We start from the raw sequence: 23,682 nt of genomic DNA, 5'->3' as shown, positions 1-23,682 counted from the left end.
TTCCTGTTTGGATTTGAGTCAAGAAGCTCTTTAATAAAGTCTGGATAACAGGAAGTAGGCCAGTATATATTGTAAAACCTGCAGGTGGCAGACTGAATGCAGTTAGGTGCTGCAGCCACATGGCAAGAACTGGTACTGCAATAACAACGTCTCAATTTGCTCACAGACAACACAAACCTGTCTGAATTTGTAATTTACAAACATAAGAATAATAATATTTACTGCAATATTGTGCAAAAGTCTTAAGTGAACAATAATGTTGATGTGATAAACAGAATGTCAGGAAAGAAATTCTGGTATTAATGTGATTCTTTGATTTAAGAATCAAAGGGTGGGATTGTATAGGAATTTCTTTTACTTATGTATTAATCACATTATTTTATTGTATGATACCTTGGTGCCACTGGATTTTAACATGTCTCACACTCATACAGTAAGACAAATGCTGGGGGTCTAGTAAGGAAGTTGGGGGAAGCAGACAACTCCACAGGAAGAGTCTTTTGTCTCTTTGAGGACTCTGGTAGGTAGCAAGGGAGTGTGAACCTTAAGGTGTGAAACAGCTGTGTACTGCCTTTTGTTCCTGGAGAAGTTATTTAACTGAGAGCCATGCTAGGCTCAGGGAGACTCTGCTGACCGTCTGTCCCGCGGTCATGCAGGGACTTCATCAAGCTTGGTTGTCTGTTCTTTGTGTGTTTTGATTAAAGAATGTTAGCTACCGCTCACCGCTCGTCTGCAGGCTTTATTTAAATGGAAAACTTCCACAACAGGCAAAAAAAAAGCTTTTTGCTAAAAAAAAAAAAAAGAAGATTTAGATCAGAAGTTTTTTGCACTGCATTTTAAAATGAAAACATCCACAGACACACAAGAAAAGAAGCAGGCAACATGAAGTCAAGTTATGGCAATTTTATTTTTGTATGTCAGTACATGTATTTAGATTAGAGTTTTTAAAAAACAAACAAACGTCCCAAGAAGAAGGATGGGGTGAAAGAAAGGTGGAGAGAGGGGGAAGGAGGAAGAAACTATTGATCTCCTCAAACTTGATGCTGCTGGGTCAGTTCTTTCTCAGCAGTCTGCTCCAGAATCCCCTCCTGTCCTCGGCTTTCTTTTCTTTTTCTTTTGCCTTCAGTTCTTTTAAGGTTTTGTTGAGCTGCTCCTCGGCATCTTTACATTTTTCTTTCAGCTGCTGTTTGGCCAGTTTCACTTTCTGTTTGAGGAGCTCTTTAGCTTCCTTTTTGTGCTTTCGTATTTCTTTAAGTGCGTCTTTGCAGTCTTTCTTGGTCACCGCAGAGCCGGTCATTTCTTTCTTGAATGCCTTCACCTCAATTTTCTCTTCTGCAAGTTCTTCTTGCACTTTCATCAGTTCCTTCTTCATGTTTTGAGTGTAACTCTTTGTATCTTCCATTTCTTTCTTTGCTTCCTGTATTTTAATTTTCTCTTCCTCCAACACTTTTTGAGCTTCCAACAATTCTTTCTTCAAATTTTCAATCTCATTTTCTGCCTCATGTTTACGTTTTTTCTCCTCTTCAAGTTGTTGCTTTGCATGCAGTAATTCCTTCCTTAGTATTTCAGCTTCAGCCATTACATTTGCAGCTTCTTGTGTTGCCAACTGCATTTTCCTTTTTTCCTCTTCAAAAGCTTCCTGCACCTCCTGTAATTCCTGTATCACATTTCCTGCCTCCTTCTTTGCAGTTTGGTATTTATTTTTGGCTTCTTGTGCTGTGGTTTTCTCTTCCTCCAATGCTTTTTGAGCTTCCAACAGTTCTTTCTTCATGTTTTCATTCTCGTTTTCTGCCTGTTGTTTTCCCATTTTCTCTCCTTTAAGTTTGAGACCCACATGCAGTAATTCCTGCAATACTACTTCAGTTTCAAACTTTGAATTTTTAGCTTCTCCTCTTGATTTTTCCGCCTCTTCTTTTAATTTGACATTTTCAGCCTGTATCATTTGAAATTCTTCTTGCAGGTTAATCAGCTGTACTGTATTGTATGGTGAAGCACTCGCCGATCCTCTTCTCGTTCTCCCTTGATTCATTTTGGCCTTTTAAACAAAGGAACCAACGTATTGTAGAGGAGTGAAGTGAAGTTTTCGATGTTTTCTTCGTCAACTGTCGTTTGTCCTGCACAGAGATGCTGCTGTAGATGTGTCTCTAGCTGTGTCTGGATACAATGAAAAATGCTGTAACTAAGTGCTTGTGTTGCACAGTTCTACGAAACATTCCATTTCATGCATGCTCCGCTCACATGGTCAGGAATGTCAGGTGCTGCATCACCAAATGCTGCTCCCGTTGCCTAGCAATAACAGCTGTTTACTTTTTGGGGTCTGGTTCATTGTTTAATAAAGAAAACATGTCCAAGTATTGGGTGCTGAGGCTCAGCGCATATTCTAGCCTGCTGTGTGGGTGGGTAGCTAGAAATCACTGGTGGGCAACATGAGTGAGGAGAAAACTGGAGCAGCCAAGCAGGGAGCTGCAGGTTGCTGGTTTGAGTCTCTGTTCAGATGCTGGTGTCTCCTCTCTCTGAGATGTCTGCAAACAGTCCCAGATAAAACAATAAGGATAATAAACAAACACGTGACTAAAATTATGACTCTGATGTGTTTCATGTGTAGCAGGATGGCCTCTATACAGCAGTCGCTGCAAGCATCCACATCGGCACACTTACTTTTCTTTAAGCCACCTCTCATTGCTTTGTAATTTGCTTACAACGAGTCAGACTTTCTTGCATTTTCAAAGTCCTTTTGAGCAATAGTTCTCAAGGTTTTCTTGAGGCCTTTCAAAGTTTTTCTTAAGACATTTGTCTGCTTTTCACTCATTTTTAGTCCATTCCTTACACCTTACTCCTCGACCCATGAATCACTCAAACATTAAAAAAAAAGAACCTAAATCGGTACTGTTTCTACACATATCAGACAACTTAACAAAGAATCGATTGTAAATTATATCCTTAAGCATTTTGTGTTGTTGCGCAGATGTGCAAAACACATCATTCCTGTTTCTTTAGTTGAATATGTGAAAAATGTCAAAGATAATGCAGTTGGGCATGAATAAAAATAGCATTTTTGCACCACCAAGGTGATTCCCAAAGAGCTATTAGCCGAAAACTTGTGTTGCCTTAAAAAACTGGACAAGTGGGAGGACAAAAGAAAAAATGGCGGGGCCAAAACCCCCCCCCCAGAAAAACAAAAATACTTCAGATGAAAAGTATCTGAAAGTCATGTCTTAAGAAATAGGAAAAAAGTCCAGCAAAGACCTGACACAGGACATGAGAGGTAGCAGCATCACCAGAAATGCTCTCAGCGGAAGGTTAAGAATACATTCTTAATGAATGTATAATTATTATGGAGTGATTCATCCAGACTTGAAAGGTTTGAGTCAGCAGAGAAAAACTATTTAAGCCATAACAACCCAAATAATACACAAAAACCCCACTCAGATTCATTTAAACAACTTTTATTTATTAAGTTTTTACAAATAAAGTAACAAATTTATTGTATTGTAGCGCAAAGCGCAAAGTTTTGTTTTTAATAAGAAGCTTGAACACTCTATACTTAGTGCAAAACATACCATTAAAGGCTGTCGATGACTCCTTACATGTATTTATTTTTTTTGTTATTCTCTTTCATTCTTCCATATTTGTTTACTTAAAATCCGACCACGTTTGAACAACGTCAACCACGATACAGAAAAAGGAAAGCAATGAATTAAATTAGGAGCTGGTAGAGACAGTAAAACGGCACATAAAACAAGTGAGATTTCAAAAAAACTAAATGTGAGAGTGGAGAGAGACAAGAAAGAAAATCGACATATTTTCAGCAACGCTCACAGAAACTGTTGCTGTTTTCAAGACATCATTTCACAGGAGCAAGCTACATAAAACAGCGAGGAGTTGCATGTATCTGTGACTGTGGCTTTGTGTGTGTGTGCGCTGAAAGGCAGAATCTCTTTTATTGTTGTTTTTCTCTCTCTTTTGTTTGTTTTTTTACATGTGGGCACTTCTACAGTGAAAAGCGTAAAGGGTAAGCGAGTCCTGAAGAGGCGAAAACTGGAAAACACATCAACAGGAAACTGATTCTAATGCAAGCGAGTTCAAACTATTGCTACACCGTGCACGCCTCTCCTGAAACACACAATCCTACTTTTCCACTTTAACACGAGGAAACTTCGCAATAAGAGTGCCTGTGCTGGAAAACTTTCGAGCCTTTCACAGTAAAATTCCTCCACGACAACTCCAAAACTTCACAATAACTGCACCCACTTCCAGCAGGGGCATAGCCGTCAAAACCTACTGTAATCTCAGTTTGATATTGATATTATTAAAGTGACAGTTTTAATACTGCATGCAACGGCATTGCAGCGCAGCAGGTATTCCTTTTATTGTAATCATTGCGTAACAGAGAGACAGTAAAATATGACCAAACCTCAAATCTGCAGCTGCAAAGTGCAGATCCAGGATGATACCTGGCAAATTAAACAGCTCCAGTGAATTAAAGCAGGTAACTATGCCACTTTTTTCCTCCACTGACAAAAACAAAAAATCAAATGGCACTGAGTTTGTGGCATCATTAAAGGTCTGACAGAATGCTTATATTGAGAACTCAGAAGCAAAGTGGCTCAATGACTATTCACAGCTTCAACCAAACTTGCCAAGTAGTAAAAAATGTCGCGTTATTTTTCTCGAGGAAAAAAGATCTATGCTCTTTTGCACAAACTTTACAAAGTAACTTACACACAATCTGGCAAAAAGCAATGGAAAGATGCAAAGCTTTGAAGTTTGTACCAAATGTTTAATTTGTGTTACAGGTTAAAAAAAAAAAAAAAACAGTAGAGGGTGCCAGAGGCCTTGCACGTACTCCCTTAAATCCATCAATCATCATGACTGCCATCATCTCTGTCATACCTTCACTCAAAAACTCGTTAAAGCTGATTTTTATTTGTTTGTTTTTCAATTTCTGTAAAGACAGCTGACAACTGCGCAGCCTCGTTAATATTTTTCCTCATAAAAAATGGCATCGTGGGTTATAAGACCGCTGCAGGGATGGTGGTACACCACTGCAGAAGTTTTATGGGTCCTGACAAAGTACTGCCTTGTTTTTCTTTATTCCTTTCATTCTTCCAGCTAGTTACTTCCAACTAGTTTAAAATGTATCAGAAAAAGATGATGTCACAGAGTATCTATATGCACCAAACACTTTTTTGGCTACATTTTTTTAAAGTTGCATTTTCAAGTGTTAGGTTGCTGCTTATTTAGATATACCGAACCTTCTTTAGACTCAGTTTGACTAATGCATTTAATGCATGACCGGATCACAAGATTACAGCTGTTGTTTGAAAGTGTCCAGCTGACTGCTTGGATACTTCCTGTATATGTGACTTCTGCTAGATAGTTAAAGGCTAGCAAACAAACACAGATAATTCATTTGTGACTTGCAAAGGAGGCAGAACAATAGGAAAAGGACCTATACTGTACATCTTGCACTGGTGACATGCTTTCCTCTGAAGTCCTTGAGGGGGATGCATCAGGGCACAACGATATTTACACTTCAAAAGAAGTGGCCTGATGCACTGCAGACTACCTCAGCCTATCACAGTGTGCCTTGGTGGTCCTTTTTATATTTAGTGCCACATCCACATGTGATCTGATCCCTCCAGATACATTTTAACGCCAAGTATAAACAGATTTCAGACATACCTAAACAGGGCCATTAGCCTGCGCTTCTCACAATATTTCAGTAAACCCAAATTATTCTGACAGTAGAGTACGACATCATGGCCTATATCACATTCCTGGTTAGCTCTGATGGTCTCAGAGTTTCAAATCCTGACAGAAAGCTAAAACGAGTCTTTAATATCAGCTGATCTCACGTTAAAAAGAACATTATGTCACTGTACCACGGCATGCTCTCCCCGCAAGTATGCTGCACTCGGGTCAAAGTACAGAGTGGTCCAAGCTTCGAATACAATCTTCAATAAACTCCCTCCTTAAAACTGAAGAAAAAAATAATAATATACAGCAATAGAAACAACACTGATAACAAACGGTTGCCTTTCTCCGTCTTTGGACGTCAATCTCAACCTTCGTTCAAACGGCAGCAGAGCATTTCACTCCAAATTTCCCCATTTTGCAGAAAATACACTCAGGAGGAATCATCACAAGCCGGCCTAAACGTGCGCGCACATATACACTGCAGGCCTCATCCGCTAAACTTCACAGCAACAACCTTATATCCTCCACACATTCTGTCCAATGTGCTCACTTTAACCTCCAATGGAGAAGCAACAGGAAGGAAGCAAGGCACTAGTTTAATACCTCCAGCCATCACTAGAGGCTCTAGAGGGGTCAGGGGGAGCGAAGACAAGCGAAAATAAAAGACAGGGTTTTTTTTTTTCAAGTACATTAAAAATGGACACCATTGGTTTTTATACATTCACATTCATCTAACAAAACCAGGGGAGAAAGGGAAGAGGAGGGCTATTTAAAGTGTCTGATAGACAAGTACTGTATTAAGAAAAAAATAGCTAGCTTTACTTTATTATCTAAATATCGACTATCCTGGCGTTCACGCCGGTTTGTCTTTATACTCAGGTCAGTTTCGGCTTTCAATTCACCCAGTTTATAGAGATGACCTGAAAAAACGGATTGATTAGTTGTTGGTAAGGCATTGGTTTGGAAGTGTGTCCTCAGTAAACTGACAGAAGGACGCTTATTGAAAAAAAGAGAAAGAGAGAGAGGGGTTACCGATCTCCAAAAATTCGTTTGTGGAAAGCTGTGAATTGAAAGCGAAAGGACCCCGAAAAACTATTCTAAATATGCTTTTTTTTGTTTGTTTTTAAATTCACCCTAAAACTAATGTTGTCCAACAACATTTGCTAATAACAAACAACAATAATCACAGTGTCTCCACATCATACAGCGATGTGCACATATAACAGGTCCATTGACAGAACACGGTTTTGTTTTTTGTTTCTTTTTAAATAGAACAATCATTAACAACAATAATTATGACAATAATGTACATTGCATTTCAACCCAGATATTGAAAACGACCTAATTATGACACTAAGAACTGAGGCACGGCCCATGAGTCTGACAGCTGCTACACCTCCAACTATGCGTGAGTGTATTTACATGAGTCTGTGAATGACTGTATGCGGCTTTGTGTATCTATATGAATGTCATAAGAGTTGCGTGGGTGTGTGAATGTGTATGCGTCAGATTGCTAGCTGGGGCGGCGCTAGGTGGGTGGGGCAGGGGGCAACAAGGGAACCAACCCGACGACACACACAAAAAAAATGGAATCATCATAGCAGACATTCGAAAAAAAAAAAAAACAGACACAAACTATACATGGATATCATCTTGATAACAAGGTCACTTTTACACACTGAGTTCTCTTGTGTTCGGGCTTTTTTTGTCCTCTTCTAAAAGGTTTCTGCTGTTATTGCTTCAAATTGCAACAGGGAGGTGAAGAGAGAGGGACGAAAGAAGTCGTGAAGCATCTGTTCTGCCCGTTTGGGACCCCCATCGACATAAAGTGAGCTGAAACAGGAAGCTGATGGAGGGCTTTCCCACTTCCATGTCTCTCTACCTGCTTGAATACTTTGTCATACTGAGCGGTGGGGAGGGGGGAGAAGAGGACGGCGGAGATGCTGGACTACATCTAGTCTCGATATGTATTTGATTTAATCTTGACTCGCTTTGTGCTTTTAAAGGTTAGGAAGGCTCTCCAACTTCAGACTTCCTGAAACATTCGATTAGAGTTATGCGGACTCGTCTTCTGCTCTCACCTCACCCTTCTATCTGCTGCCATTTGCATCTCCTCCTGTAATCCTTTGATTTAAGGACGCTAACTGCTGTCAGAAACACTGATGATTTTGATTCCTAACACTAAGCAACAATATAGGTTAATGTGAGGACTAGCAATGCAATGCTCACCCCCAATGGAAGAAATGCATATTTGCAAGTTTTTTTGATGGGATTTCTAGCAGAGACTGATAAACATGGATAGCAGAGGCCTTAAAATCAGTACAAGCAGGAATTGATGAGAAGGTACTGCACGGACACAAAGGCTCAAGTTGGATTTTGTAAAAGCTGGCTACCACATTCTTCCTCCTCCTGAGCCTGATGTAATGTCTTCTGTCTAGTAAGCACGACTCACTAACCCATATTATGTAAAGATATGTTAACTCATGTCAGAGCGTGAAATCCAACAAGTGTAAACCAGCCATAAGAGCAAACATGCAGACAGTTATTGACAGCAAGCCCACACACCCTGTCAGAACCTCTTTGGCCTTTTATCATTGTACTCTGAGTCTTTTTCTTTTGCTACAAGCCCACAGCAGAAAGGCTGCACTTCTTTTCTCTGAAGTGCAGCCTGAAGTGGCTTCTCATGCACACTTTAATTCCTACCCCCGTCTCAACAAAAGAAATAAAATCAATCACACTTTCTAGTCAATCCAGCGATGAACACTCCACTTCACACCAGTCCTCTCAGGCTGTGATTTAAACCGGCCTCGACTCTGAGCCCTACGTGGTCCTCAAGTTGGGTCCTCCCGGGTTACTGACTGATTTCTGCAGGGTATTGGTCACATGGAAAGCTTGGAGTGGCCCCTGGCCTGGAATCTGGCCCTGGGGCGTGGGGTAGGGGCCCAGGGGTTGGGAGGTACTGACCAGCAGAGGCTGTGTTGGTGCTTGGTGTGGGGTGGACAGGCTGTGAGCTGGACCAGACCATTGTGCACTATAGGCAGCAGTTGGGGTGTAGTGGATGAACTGGGGAAGCTGGGGTTGGGGTGGAGTGGAGGAGGCAGGAGGGTGGCATAAAGAGCCCTTTCGGGCAGCCAGAGAGGTAGCGGTGCTGGAGTTTGTTGGGATGTGGGCTGAACCACCTATGCTGCTGGGACACAGCTGGCTGGGAGCGGAGTACTTCCTGCCCAGACTGGCTGACTGGATAACCTGCAAGGGAGGACAAACGTCATTCAAAATTCAAAATTAAGCATTTTTCTCTTAAATAATTTGATTCTAGTTCCCTGTGCTAGGTAAAGATGTCTTTCAAGGAGTTAAAATTAATTATTAACCAAGCCTGCTTAAAATGTAAGTTAAAAAAAACCCCAAAAATACAGCCATGCGACATTTATCTTAGCTAAAGAAACTGTGTTACTCTCTGCACCACCAACACAGCAGATTTGCTTCATGTCAGGTGGAATTTAATAATTAAATAACCAAAACATTTTTGTAGGAATTTGCATGTCTGAAAAGTAAAAAGTATCAATTTGAGAAATCAACATCACATTGTAATATAATAACTTGTAAATTTTATTGTGTTTTTAAATGGCACATGATGCAAAATAATGCATTTTAATTAAACACCAAAAGATCAGTTGTTAAGGGAATACAATAGCACATCATCCAGAAATCTGAATGTAGTAAAGCAGGCAGGGATCAAACAGCTTTTTGTGTTTTTTCTAAGAGTTTAGTGCAGAAATGATGTGATGTGGTGTTTTTTAATATTAACCTCATAGCTGTGTCCCTGCACCGGAGCCTGCTGCAGCTGTTTGGCACTCCTCTTACCCTGAAAAAGTTCAATATTTAATTTACTGTACAAACATAATGATGTAATATATAATTAATCACAAAAAACTGCTTCCATGTCCACTGATAACAGAAAAAATATTTATCATGTTCATGACCTTTCTCTTAAGATTAACACTGCAGGGTTTTTTATTAATAGCTCAAAGTTATGGCTAACACTTTTTGCATGCATCCAAAAGGCCTTGGATCAGGTTTCTTCAACAGATCAAACACATTTGCATTTCTAAAAAGGAGGTTTTAGAGTTTAAGCTCTTTCCTCTCTGTCTTCATATCTAGTGAACTAACTATGGGACCTGCTGAGTCACTGATAAAATATATTTTTCTTTGATATGAAAACTCTTGCTATGTTTTAAAATATACATTCAAAAACAGCACTAAACCTGTGAGAGGTTCATGGCATCTCTGGCCCAGTTGTCCACCAGTTTATGAAGGTCATCAGTGAAGGTTCCTTTCCTCTGGTGTGGGGCTGGCATGTTGGGGGCCAGACACTGAGAACCCCCCTGGCTTTGACCCAAACCACCTGAACCGCTCACTGCATTGGTGCTATTAGTCCCTGAGAGTCAAGACAGACACAAGAGAGGAGGGAAAAGAGCAAATAGTGTGAGATAATGTTTAAAAGGTGAGGCAAAGCTGATGTTATCTGGATGATTGTGATTGGCGGCAGGCGGCTCTGTCTTAACCACAAAGGGCAGACAGAGGTTGGTCAGGTCAGGAGGTTTAGGGCAGCTCAGCATGTCGACATGGTCACAGAACTGCATTGTTTAGTTTTAATGATGGAGATCATGATGATAAACAGGAATAAGAGACAACTTATGATAGCAGAGGAAGGGCACTTTGGCAGTTAGGATAAATGCTGAACCCTTTATAGTATATATATATATATATATCTTATTTATAACAAGGAATCAGATCACACTGGACAGCCTGTAGAGCAACAGTCTCATTCAAAATGCCCCTGCAGTGACCCTGTGCACCTCTTAACTCTGAATACATTTCCCAGACACTAGATGGTGCTCAAGCTCTGTATCAGGAAGTATTATGTTTTTTTTTTTCACCCACTACCAAACTTAATGCAGACTAAACTCCAAAAAAAGCACACACTGCAGGCTGGCTTTCTTGGCATCTGTGTGTTAAAGAGCACACAGACTTGGTCAATCAGTCCAATAGGAAACCACCAAACACTGGCCTGTGAAATTAGCTCTTTGCTACAAGACGCTGCACACTCTGCCGCTTCAAACAACAGTTTCAAGTCCCTTAATTCTGGATCCCTTATACTGCAGACAAGTCTTTGAGAATACAGGTTTATCTTTTGTAAATATGCAATTTTTATAAATAATTTAGGTCTGTGGAAGAGAAGATAAAGATTCATTTATAAATGCTACGAGGAAAACCATAAAGATATGTAAAGCATATACACGTACTGCAGATAGATCGTGTTTTCTTATGTTTTAAACATCCCCATAACTGCACATTACCCTTACAATCACACGAAGCTGATGCACTTCCTTTGCATACAAGATCATCCCAAAGCCATGCCAGCAGAATGAGCATGGGCGTTAAATATTGACATGATTTGTTCATATCAGATGTTAAATGAGAACAGGCAGAATATGCAAGGATTGTCAAGGATTATACAGTTGGTCTGACAAAAATAAATAAATCAATAAATCAATAAATAGAAATAAACTGTCATGTCATGCTAAACAAAATGGAGGAAAATAAGAATGAGGAGACGCTGAGTCATGAATGACTGCAGCAGCATGGGATTCTGGTCTATGTAGTCCAAGCCAAAAGCCATGGTGAAGGCTGAGAGGAACGGGAGGGGCAGCTTGTATGTGTTAGTGTTTGGCACATTATATGTGTGTGTGAGAGAGAGGGAGAGCTTGCAGGTGCATGCGCTGTCAGTTTAGATCTGTTAAGGCTACACACTTCAGTTATTTCAGCCCTCAAACTGGACTTTCCCTGAAACGTCATCATCGAAACTGCAAAGCTCGCCTTAGACGCAGCAGCTGAAATAACTGAAGTTAACGGATCTCAAATCTGGCAGAGGGTCGGAGCTGTAACCGACAGGGCGTCAGAAGGCGGGAGGAAGCGTGGGAGAGCAAGTGCAAGGATGGAGGAGTTGGTATGGATGGAGGGAGGGAGGGAGGAAAGACCAAAAAGAGAGATAGTTACTACAGAGCTGGTTGCAGGGGCAGACTTTTTTCACCATCTTCCCTGTGCGGCCGGAAGACAACAATTGGAGGGATCGGGAGAGAGTCAGAGTTAAGCCCCGCCCACAACACACAACAACCAAACACAATGCACATTGTGACAGGTATAAGCATAATAATGTGACCTTGAAACAAACGAGACTTTGGTGTTGAGCTGCCCAGGAACATCTTAAAAACCTGTCACACAATGTAACGTGACCCCAGAAACACAAAGCAAATAGTGGAGGAGACTTTGCACCTGATTATTATTATTTAATGTACAACCACACAAGTGAGTAAAGCATTTTCTGACAATGGTAAGATACACAGACAATTTTCTGCAGATATGCAGACCTCAATCGACAGTTACTTTTAGCCCAGAGGTGAACATATTATTTAACCAAAGCTCTTGACATTTTTTCTTTCAATTTAATAACAATATCATACCATCCAGATTTGCCTTTGCACACAGCCAAATGTGCCATAAATGTGTACTGTGGCTTTAAGATGCTTATGGGCAAACCAAAACCTGGTTTCACATGTGATTCTGATACTCTCTGCAGCTCACAGGGCCTTACCACACCTGGGTCAAATATTGTAATCGACTATGATTTTCAGACTTTTATAAACAGGGTGGGATTTGTGCAAAAAAGGATTCTGGTTTTAAATTAACGTGCAAAATTCTCAGCATCACGTTTGTGCTTTCAGTCACAATCCAATCAATCCTAATGATACAAGCAAGACTCAAATCCATCTGTGCCATAACGTCACTATTTAAAATGAAATAAGCTAAAAGATTACTGTCAGTTTAAAGAATTGTTAGGCTGAATAAATATTCTGCTGCAGTACAATCCTACGTCTCAACCTTAAACAACAGCCTGCTTTAATGACTGACTCAGAGTGGATCTTTTTACACAGGAGTGCACCTACTTACTTTCTGTCAGCCTATCATAGCAGCTGCACCACCGCATGTGAGTAACGTCTGCAGGATGTCTCAGACAGCGGCCCCATGCATAGCTGCAGTTCAACAAGATGAACGAACATGCGGTGCTTTTTGGCTCAATGAAAAGCCCGCCCCATGCAGTGAAATTTCTACTTAAAAAGACTGCAAGCACTGAAAGTGAAATCAGCTCCCAATTAGACTGAAGTTTGTGCTGTAGACTGTTTCAAAGTGCAGCGATAAAAATGAGAGGGACGCATAAAATCACACCCTGATTATAAGCAAGAATTTGAATCCACTTTTTAAAACTATGTTAAGGAACAAGAATAACTCGAGTCCACTAAGACCCAGGTATGCCTCTCTCCACTCCTGCTGATGCAGCGACATGGGGACGGCTGAGCGGGCGGTGAGGACACCGAGTGAGGAAAGGAAAGAAGGAAGGGAGAGACAGGGTTTGAGCTGCAGAGGGTTCAGAAGCATTCAGAAACGTCCCTTAAGCACAAAACATTTGAGCATTACAGATTAAGGTTTAATAGAAACACTTTATTAAGAGTAAAATAGAAATCAAAGCTTTGAAGTGTGCTTAATTGATGTAAAAACAAACTGCTTATTTAAAAAAATTCAAAATGCATGAAAGGAAAGCTAAAATAATCAACATGTCCGTCCTTCGCTATTTGGAAATAAGGGTTAGAAATGGAAGCAGTCAGGATTTGAAATTAATACCAGCAGACAAACAAAACGGCCTCATCTGTCTCTAATTTATTAGAACCGAAGATGAAATCGATCAGAGGGAGAATGTTTGTAATGATTATTGTTAGGATAGAAGCTTATTTGAGCTTGAATAACGTCACAAAGAACATTAGTTACAAGGTTAAGTATAAATGTACAGGACTGTCCAGCTGCTTGTAAAATCCATGTCCATTTTAGCTGCTGTATTCACTAGCTTTCCCTTTAAAGCCCTTTAAAGCCCGAATCACGAAATAATCGCCAGAAAAGTTTTAATTGTTTTAATTTGTATCATATTTGCTACATCATCCTTAAAAGTTAATCGTGCAGTTTATTTCTACATCATCACACTGATGATCTAGAAGACTCAAAAACTGACAAAAACTTGTAAACATGTATCAAATATGATACACTTGACTTTAAAGGGTCAAATTCAAATGAAGACGTCATCCTTAAGTTTTTCCTGCTAAATTCTCGGAAAAACTAACCAACTGCTATCATGCAGCAAACTTTATCGCAACAGCATAGATATGTTTGGTCAATCGGCTCTTCTGTTGTATTTGCGACGGAGCAGCGGCAGTAGAAGCTAGAAGTAGCTCTAAAATTGATTTCTGCAGTATTAATCTGCAACATATTGTCATCAATCAAGCAGGACTAATAAGGGCTTTGACCAGGAGCCGTCTAATGAAACTTAGTTCCCTGCTAATGCTGTCAATTTCTGAATTCATTGGATTTTTAGATTTTTATGACCCAGAGCCACACTACCTGATTTTTGATTAGATACATGGGCTTGTTTAAAAATGAAAAAAGCCTTAGTGTCACTAATTCAGTGTCTCTTTTGATCATTTCAGGGCCTTGACACTGCATCTTCTGTCAATTTCAGTCATTTTGACCTTATTATAGTAAAACGATTCTTATTTCCTGTAGCCAAAAGGGCCCAAGGCAGTTAAAAAAATAACATTTTTGGCAAGGAAGACAAAGAAAGAAACAAGATTACAAATGAAGAAATAGTATGTAAAGATGACTGTCGGAAGATCTGGGTGTGACGAACTATCACTATCTGAACATTTTGCGTCCTGCAGTAAGATCTTATATTGTTTACTTTTTTTATGCACCTACAACCTTTTTTAAGGTAAAAATGTTGTTTCTGCTTGTCTGTTTAACTAAAATACTCAGATTTCAACTTCTGAAATCACAAAGTTTGATGTTTATGTCTACTCAACTGACTTTGCGTGGTTTTTTTTTTGTAAATTTAACAGATTTCTGCAGAGCACTGATGATATCAGGAGCGGGTCTTCCTCCACCAAAGAAGAAAACCCACAGGAGAGGATGACTGTGACTCGACGGATATATGGGGGAAAAAAATTAAACAAAAGTAAGTAAAGATAAAAGAGAAGAGCAAAGAAATAGAGCGTTACACACAAAGAGCCAAGCAGGGCGTACTCAGAAAGCGCGTCCTCCTGCCGCCAGGCTTGAAGGCCAAACGCTCCGAACCCCAGCTGAACTTTACACAGCCTGAAGAGAGGGAGGAGGGAAAGAAAGGGAGGAGAGAGGAGATGAGGAAAGTACGGAGAAGAGAGAGGTGAAGGGGAGGAGAAAGGAGAAGAAAGGAGAGCGATAAAACCGAAGAGAGAAAATTGAAAAAAGACACGATAAGAAGAAGGAAGAGAAGGAAAAGATGAAAAGAGACACAGTTGAAGAATACACAGAAAGGACACTGAGTTAGCCCTCACAGTTTTTTTTTCTCTCAACAAAGAACAACAGAAAGAGATGGGAGATCTTGTTGTGAGTGAGTGAAGACAAACCAACAGCATGCATTTGTCTTAATCTGCATGCGAAGCATACAATAAGCTGTTTGTGTGAACTTTTAATGCTGTGGAGATGCAACGAGGCCCGGGACTCTCAGCGGATGCATACCTGGGGTGGGAGCACACAGGCTGGGCACAGAGAGGGCCGCCTCGCTGGTGTAGGCTGAACACAGGTTGTCACTGGAGGGAGAGGGTTTGAGGGGCTGGAGCAGAGTGCTGCTGTTCGAATCGGCTAATCCTCCTGGGGCTAGCAGAGCCAGCTGGCCGGGGTACATAGTCGGGACGCTCTGGGCGGATAAAGTGCTGCCTGAAGATAGCAGAAGGCATGGGCAGGAGGAAGGAGCAGGCCAGGACCAATCGCAGAAAGCAGAGAGACACACACAAACACACAAACACAAAGGTAATGGATAGTTAAAGAGACCCATTTACCCAGACATTTACAGAGACACGCCCCCACACACAACCACACAGAGAAAAACAGACGGAGAAAGCAGTCAGAAATATTCAAGCTCCGAGCCTGATCCCACGTGCAGGTGTACACAAGCAGATAAACACACATACATACATGTGCACATGGATGCATAAACACAGAGAGGATGCAATGTTAGAGAAAGGTTTTTGAACCGTCCTGGCTGTAGTGGGCTTAGGGTTCAAGATTAAGGTCGTTCTTTCCGTGTATGTGCGTGTGTGCTTCTGTTTGCAAGTGGAACGTTAAAGGGTCAGTTCAACCAAATTAGAAGAACACCTTTTCATGGTCTGGTAGTGTCAGTATTTTCGAGTTTGTCTATTTTGTTAATAGAAACTAACTATTTTCACATGTGTGTGGGAAAGAAATCGTTTTTTGAATGAACTGAGCCTTTACATGTGTTCATCTTTTCACCAAAGCCTACCTGGCTGTAATGGACTCTTGCTGCTGGTTCTGGACGATTTCGATGACTTGCTTTTGGTGGGCCGTCTCCTCCTGCCAGTCAAGGCCAAAACAGGAGGGATCACTGAAGGCGGAGGAACCTACAACGCCAAAAGAAAGAATTCTCGCATTCCATTTTTTTGTGATGCTGCCTTAATTGCAGTTTTTTTTGTTTTTTACTCGCTGGTTACCTTTCCCAGCCTGGTGAACAGACGGTCTATTTCCTCCTTCTGGCGGGATTGAAGTTCCTGAATCTCACGCATGTGCCTGGTGGGTGAAAAGTAAAATAAGATATATAGAAGTAACAAGAACGGAATCATTCTTGGAAGGAAAAGGAGAAGAAAAGCGCACGAGAAGGAGAGAAAAATCACGTTTTTCAAAGCCATTAACCTTACTAAAGAAGCAAAGGTGGACAATAAAACAAAGAATGGACGTGTGAATCTATTTTCCTCTGACACTTTAAGAAAATGAGAAAGGGATAACTCACTTCTCTCTGAGCCGAGTGACTTCCCGTTTGAAGTCCTCATCCTCAAATTCCGAGTCATTGTCACTGCTGATGTAGGAGTTATTGAAGGAGTTGTTTAGACTCGGCAGAGAAGCTTTATGGGTAGAATCTGGGGTCAAAACTTGGCCAGGATCGCTGGGTCCATTAGCAGCTTTGGCAGCAGGTGGAGGACTCTGCTCCTCAGCACGACTGACTGAGAATCTACCAACGCGGGCCTCGGGTTTAGGAGTAACCTAAAAAATTGAAAATATGAACAAAACAACAAGAGGAGGGGAGAGAATTCAAACTGGAAAAAAGGACACAAGATGAAAAGGAAAGGAGGCGGCAGAGAAAATAAAGTGAACGATTACCTGAAAGCGTCCTATGGTGGTGGTGGGCGGTTTGGGGGAGGGGCAAGGGGATGTTAGAGGGGAGGGGTGGTGGGATCCAACGGGAGTCTTGTGAGGGGGCCCGTCCACCACGTCTCCTGTTTTTCCTGCTCCTTCCGCTTTCAGAGGCGACGAGGAGTTTTTGTGCAATGTGTTCTCTGGGCTCGAGAGAGTAGAGGATGATGAAGAAGATGAAGTGGAGGAGGTGGTGGAGGAAGACTCGGTGCAGGCTGGTCGCTGGACAGCGGGCTCTTCGATAGCCCGTGAGACCTAAGCATCGAAGAGAAACATGGAAGAAGGCTATGAGACACAGAAACACTTGGATCCTACTTGTCAGTTGGGATCCAGCGTATATTCATTATGCTAGCCTTACATGCAGACGGTATTCATGTGCGGTGTCTCGTGTTGAAGATCTTTTACCTTAAATCGTCCTAATTGAGTTTGAGGGGGATGAACAGGAGAGGACAAAGTTTCTTCCTCCACTGGAAAAGGAACTGAGGAACATATGATGGATACTTTAGAAATCACACAGATACAAAAATATAACATTAGGATTTGGGTATAATCGAACATACCTGGTTGTCCAACTGAAGCCACACTAATGTGGGAGGCCTGACCGCCCACAGGAACAGTCTCTGGACTCAACGCTCTCCTTAACTGGGCATCCAAGTCCTCCAGAGGCTGCTGAGACTGAAGAGGTGGGCAGATAAACTGTTAGACCATGCAAGAACAAAAACTGTGCAAAAAGAGGCAGGCTTGGCCACGCAGGTTTTACTAATAGCTGTTGATTAGCAACATAAGCACAGATCAGCCAGAATCAAACATTTCAGTTGATTTTAAGATTTTATGGATTAAAGCAACACCAAACTCCAAGCTCAGCTAAACTGATTCATTGTTTAGTGCTGCTCCGCTGTGAGTTAGACTGCAGTCTTAGATCTGCAGGCAGGTGTTTTCTTGCTGAATATCTGGTTCGCATTTGGCTTCCTTCTATTTTGCAGCTCACTGCCTGGAAAACTAAGAATTCCATAATCAAGGCTATCTTTGTAATCACCGTTCATGTATGCACAATCTTGGACTTTTTTTTCAGTGCAATTATGTTTTTTAGTCTTTATTTTCTGCTTTTATGGTAATTTTGTTTTCAGGGATAGAATATTTGTTTTATTTAGGTAAGCTGGTATTCTAATAATAAAAGGAGACTGTTGTTTCTATCAGCAGCAATTCATATTTCCAAGCAAAGCTCAACTCTGGGACCTTGCTGCTTCTTTGCACACATACACGGAAAGTTGGACATGAGAAGAGCACCAGCAAAACCTCCCAAGTGGAACAGACAACAGATACGGCACACTGATTAAGTCAGACACAACATTAAAATAGCAGGTTTGCTGGAGAGGGTTGCAAAGCGGTTTGCAGATGTACTACAACCTTTGGAAGGCTGAAGCAGTTTATATGGTGCAGCCTATAGGAGATTTGCCAATGATGTTACTGATGTGTAGCTGAGTCAGCTGAGCCATCGTCTGGTGTGCGATGAGCTGGATCGCCCTTGTGTGTGATCTCATAGCCCACCTGAATATACACCATGCTCCATTCTCTTTGTCAAGGATTTTGTAACACTGTTTTATAGGGTGCAATATCATTGAAGTTTATTTAAAAAATCCTCTAGTCTAAATGAACATTTCCAAGCAAACTGTAATTAAAATACTTCCAGTTATACCATCTGACTAAAAATGCAAACTGATTAAACTAACCTCTGGTCCAACTGGATGCTTTAACCATCCTCAAAACTTGGCAAAGCATACAAATTAGGACCAGTTAAAGTCTAAAATTTGTAATTTTTAACACCGTTCCTCACCAAAAAAAAAAATCAGATTTCTCTCCTTCGCCAATGAACAATGTGATCCAGAAGCTGCGCAAAGCCATTCATTCTTGAGCAATTAAACTACAATTACAAAATAAATAATTAAAAACAAATCCCAAGTGAACTTCAACGACCGCAGGATTATCTTAATCAAACGAGACATGTCTCACCCAGGAGACTTACATAAGGGACGGGATGTTGTATCCGGGCAGATCAGATTGTTTTATCTCTCTATTTATTCAATGTGCTTGTCTGGTTGAAAGGAAAGCCTATTTTTAAACGGAAGCATTCACGGTCTGGCACCTGAAATCATTGTCTGTCTGTCCTGAAGTCATTGGTGCTCAAACTGCTCACTGCTGCATTTGTCTGACAAACTGTTCTAATCTGTTTGGTCATTCTCTTTGACCAGTGCTCCATGTGCTTCCCAGTCTTTATCTTAAAAGTCCACAGAGACTTTTTCGTCTTCTTCTTTCAGCAGCTCCCATTATGGATCGCCTGGCATCCACTTTAGTCACACCAACTCTCTGCGTGTCCTCTCTCCCTACATTCATTTCCACCTTTTTCCACCCTGCCTGCGCTCTCTTCTTTCCCTCTGTTGTGCACTGTTTATTGTTCTGGATGGTTGACCCCATGTATTAAACACATACTCCTTGCAACTTCACCTTCCCACCTGTTTCCCTCTCATTCACACACGTCTTCTGTCTCGTTTGTACTGATATTCACTCTTTTTCTCTCCAGCACATTCCTCCGCCTCTTCAGGCTCTCATCTACCTGCTCCCTACTTTCACTAAAGATCATCTCATCATCATCTGCAAACATCGTAGTCCACAGAGACTCCTGCCTTATCTCATTTGTCAACCAACCCATCTGACACTGCATTTATGTGCTTTTGACTTCTTTTTAAAGTAACACTGAAGTTAAATTACTTAATTGTTTAATGTAATTGTTTCATTAGATTTCTTCTTTTTTAAGTTTTACTGTCCTTGTAGGCTTTGTATCAGCTGTATCATCTCTGCAGCTTTTTTATTTTGGGTCTTTAAGTGTCTCATCTTAGTGTTTTTTAAGATTAGCTGTAATAACGCTGCTGTTTCAGAGAGATGAATCATTTTAGCGGAATTTAGAAAAGGCAGAAAAAAAGCAGAAGCACAACTTATGCACAGCACAAATTAAATCCGATGAAGCTATTGCAAAAAGACATTACAAACACACTGAGCAGTCTATAAACAGTGTTGCACTGTATCAGACACATCGGTCTTAAAAAATGATCCAAAAAAGAACACCTGTATTACACAAGGTCCAGGGAAGGGTGGCGGGAGTTCTGAAGGAGGAGAACTGGCCTAATCCCGGAGAAAGAGAAGTGATGAAAGCACGGGAGCGGGACAAATGAGAAAGACAAGAGAAGAGATTTGTAGAGGAGATAACAAGAATAGTGTTTATGGTTAAGAATGTTACAAGGAATTTCCATGCCAGATGAGTTTTAAGGAAATTGGGGAGAAAAACTGTGGAAGACATACGAGGTGCGATCAAAAAAGATTTTGGTATTTCATTGATCGCAACTTGTACAAATCGCCCAAAACTACATTATTTGTGACTTCCAAACAAAAAAAATATGTAGTTAAAATTAGCTAACATGCACATGCTGTCTGACCACACGACACTTCATAATACAAAAAATTATTGAACTACATCTCAAAAAACCTTTAGTTTTAGAAAAAGTTTAGAATTATACAACTCACCGGTACTCTGGATAAGGGCGTTTTGGATGGAGTGGTCTGGCCTAATGAGACAGGGATGACTATAGAAAATGCAGAAAGCAACATTAAATAAAAAGAAGAAAAGATTAACCACCACTAAATAAAAAAGATTAAAATATTCCTACTAGACTGTGCAGGGGTGAAGACAGGCGTCCCAGGGCCCTGGATTGGAGCAGGGGATCCCAGTGATCCCAGCGCCAGGCTGGAAGGGGGTTGAGGAGGAATGGCTGACTGGATGGAGCCAGATGCTGCGACAGATGTGGTGGAGGTGGAGCAAGGGCCTACTGGCGACGAGGTACCTGCCACAGCAGCCAGATCAGCAGCTATGATGTCTCCCTGGGTGGAAGGCACCCCGCCTCCGAGGTCCATGAAGAGAGAGCGCAGCTTCATTTCCAGAGCTTGGATGTCGTCTGGTTTGCACTGCGACTCAGAGGAGTGCTCACATCTGAAGGAGATCGGTGACAACAAGTCTCAGAAATAATCAGTATTTATGAGTAAATAAGTTAATAAGTAAGTAAGAATTCAAGAACTTTTCCACACAAAATATAGTCTAAAATTGACTATGTATGTATGTATGTGTGTATATATATATATATATATATATATATATATATATATATATATATATATGGTAAACTAACTTTATTTTTTGCCTTGTTAAGCGACTGACTGCTTAAAGCAGTTCACAAATAGAAATAAATACACAGTGACCACCTCTCACCTGGGCTCGCAGTCACTGTGGGCGTGTGTCTGCCCAGGCAGGGCTGCTGTCTGAGGCTGAGAGTGCACCAAAGTTGGTTGGACTGTGGGGACATTTGTGGTCACCGGCAGAAGTCCTCCAGCGGAAGATGAGGGAGTAGGAGCAGGGAGGGAGACAACAGAGGGCGCGAGCTGGGGACCTAGGATGGCAGTGGTGGGGATGACTGAGGAGGTCAGGGAAGGAGTTGGCAAGACTGATGAATGATCAGAGGAGACTTCGCTGGCTATAAGAGATGAAGAGGGCGGGGAGGACACAAAAGGAATAGTGTGGGCTAGAGGAGGGGAGGTGAGCATTTGAGGGGGAACCACTGTTGGTAAAGTGGAAGGTACTGAAGCAGCACTGACAGAAGAAACTGTCTGGGACTGAGGGTGGCTGAAAGCCTGGGGCTGAGGCTGTGCTTGTACCTGTGTCTGGGGTTGTGAGACAGCCTGAGTTACTGGCTGTGGAAGTACCTGTGATTGAAGGATGCTTTGATTCACTGTTGTAGGGGGAGAAGAAGAGGAACAGGGAGGACTGAGATGGATGGCGGAAGGGGTCGAGGATACAGAAAGAGGAGGAAGAGAGGCATCCTGTGTTGTGTTTAAATTAGAAGGGACATGCCCAGCAGCGGCATCCACAGTGGGAGTGAGTGTGCTACTCTGTGAAGGGACAGAAGCTGCTGCAGGCTCCAGAAGTGGATAATGGGTGGAGTGGATGGAGGGTGGGGCAGTGTTGGGCCCTGAATCAAGCTGATTTTGGTTCTGTCGGAGTTCAGAGAATGCTTGCTGTAAGCTGACTGCTCCTGTAGAATGGGACAAGCCCAAACCTTGACCTGGAGTCTGTGATGGAGGTGGAGAAACTGGAAGAGAAAAATTAAACTATTTTAAGCCACCACATGATTATATGTAATTCCTAGCTCCACACAGATTACACCGATTTATAGGTCACTGTAACCAAATTATTTAGAACACCCTACATAGTGTGCAGAGCCATTAAATTAGAAATTTCAGCCAGTGTACCACATACATAGTAAGCTATGTATATATTACACCTTATCAATTAAGAATCATGTTAAAAACATATCTAAAATCAACAAATTCAACCTACACAATTTTGGGCAAATTAGATCAGCACTGTCAGAAAATACAGTTAGAATGTTTCTGTTTCTTTTATTCAACTTCATGTGAATTCATTTGATAGAATGAAAATTAAGGCCACTCAGGCAACACACGATCTCTACAGGTAATGCACGCAAATGCACACAATCCTTACCCGTCTCAACATGAGGCGCAAGAGAAGGAGAGGTGGGAAGCATTTGTTCCTTCAGCCTCGCCTCGGGTACAAGGCTGACGATAAATCTCCGACCTGCCGAGTGGACCACTTGTGCAGATGGACTGGGTGGGATGCCTAAAAAAGGCAGAAGAGTGAGACACGGCCTGGATATGTTAGGACATGTTCTGTTGCAGGTTTTCAGGCTAAAAAAAAAGGTGTTTACAAAAGTGTATTTATTGATTTCCATTCAGAAATTCAAGGGCATTCAGAAGGTCTGAAGGGTCCATGCCGCTCAATAAACCTGGTCTCGGATTTATTTTATTTTAAGGCTTTGTCTTTCGTCATTTTTTTACCTTGCATGGGGGCAGATATTGCAGGATTCTGCTGTTCCGTGTCACCTGCCATCTGCAGATCAACAAGAGAGCATGCATTAAACAATGACAGTTGGTCTGTTAGAGGCAAAGATAGAGATGACCAGTAAGTTTAGACACACCATAGATAGGCTATAAAAATTCAATAGCAGTAGCAGTGAATAAAATAAAGACTCACTGTTTTCTTTGTCTGGCTGTTGGCATCTCTTTCCAGACCCTTCTCATCAGCGTTCTCTATCACCTCTCTGACCTGTTCAATAAATGACTCTCTCTCGCTCTCCAGGATAAACTCACTCTCGACCTGCATGCACGTTGAAAAGGTCACGCTTAGTCACATGCTTATGAATTTGTAATATTATCAGTCACAAATAGCAATATTTCTTTATATAAGCCTTCTTCCTACATGAGTGTGAGGTAACATACGAGTAGTTTTGCCTTGTGTGAGAGTCTGATGAGAACTCTCCATGAAAGTGCAAGGACTAGAGCATGTACTTTAGTGGTTTTGGATGACGCAGAGCAGATAGCAGGCGCGCCGGCACGTAAAAACAATCCAGCCTTAATACAGAGCTATTAATAGGGATTTACAGTCAGTATAACGTGAATGTTGGATGGCTGAAGCTGACGAGCCAACATTCGCTCATATTCAAAGTAGCAACTGGTCAG

General features: G+C 41.4%; 1 protein-coding gene across 12 annotated transcripts in view; it reads right to left on the bottom strand.

Moving 5' to 3' along the window:
• Positions 1-3,430: 3,430 nt before the first annotated feature.
• The window catches only part of wnk1b (WNK lysine deficient protein kinase 1b), a 95,590-nt gene continuing 75,338 nt past the window's right edge, over positions 3,431-23,682 (bottom strand). For 7 of the 12 annotated variants that reach the window (XM_084910682.1, XM_084910670.1, XM_084910679.1 and 4 more), the window contains 19 exons: positions 23,198-23,320; positions 23,002-23,053; positions 22,649-22,783; positions 21,359-22,235; positions 20,763-21,082; positions 20,620-20,678; positions 20,164-20,220; positions 17,604-17,718; positions 17,449-17,522; positions 17,011-17,298; positions 16,643-16,893; positions 16,347-16,422; positions 16,139-16,256; positions 15,358-15,555; positions 14,863-14,955; positions 11,758-11,799; positions 9,963-10,135; positions 9,506-9,562; positions 3,431-8,946 (listed from right to left, as the gene is read on the bottom strand). In XM_084910682.1, coding sequence (XP_084766808.1) covers positions 8,521-8,946; positions 9,506-9,562; positions 9,963-10,135; positions 11,758-11,799; positions 14,863-14,955; positions 15,358-15,555; positions 16,139-16,256; positions 16,347-16,422; positions 16,643-16,893; positions 17,011-17,298; positions 17,449-17,522; positions 17,604-17,718; positions 20,164-20,220; positions 20,620-20,678; positions 20,763-21,082; positions 21,359-22,235; positions 22,649-22,783; positions 23,002-23,053; positions 23,198-23,320 — 3,534 coding nt within the window. In that variant the 3' untranslated portion in view covers positions 3,431-8,520. The remainder of the gene's footprint in view (positions 8,947-9,505; positions 9,563-9,962; positions 10,136-11,757; positions 11,800-14,862; positions 14,956-15,357; positions 15,556-16,138; positions 16,257-16,346; positions 16,423-16,642; positions 16,894-17,010; positions 17,299-17,448; positions 17,523-17,603; positions 17,719-20,163; positions 20,221-20,619; positions 20,679-20,762; positions 21,083-21,358; positions 22,236-22,648; positions 22,784-23,001; positions 23,054-23,197; positions 23,321-23,682) is intronic. The other 5 variants (XM_084910675.1, XM_084910677.1, XM_084910676.1 and 2 more) reach the window with 5 other exon arrangements.

This window comes from Perissodus microlepis, chromosome 17 (assembly GCF_051167445.1).
Source record: "Perissodus microlepis isolate ML-2025 ecotype Zambia chromosome 17, ASM5116744v1, whole genome shotgun sequence".
Classification (NCBI taxonomy): Eukaryota; Metazoa; Chordata; class Actinopteri; order Cichliformes; family Cichlidae; genus Perissodus; species Perissodus microlepis.
This window is presented reverse-complemented; position numbering and strand designations above follow the sequence as displayed.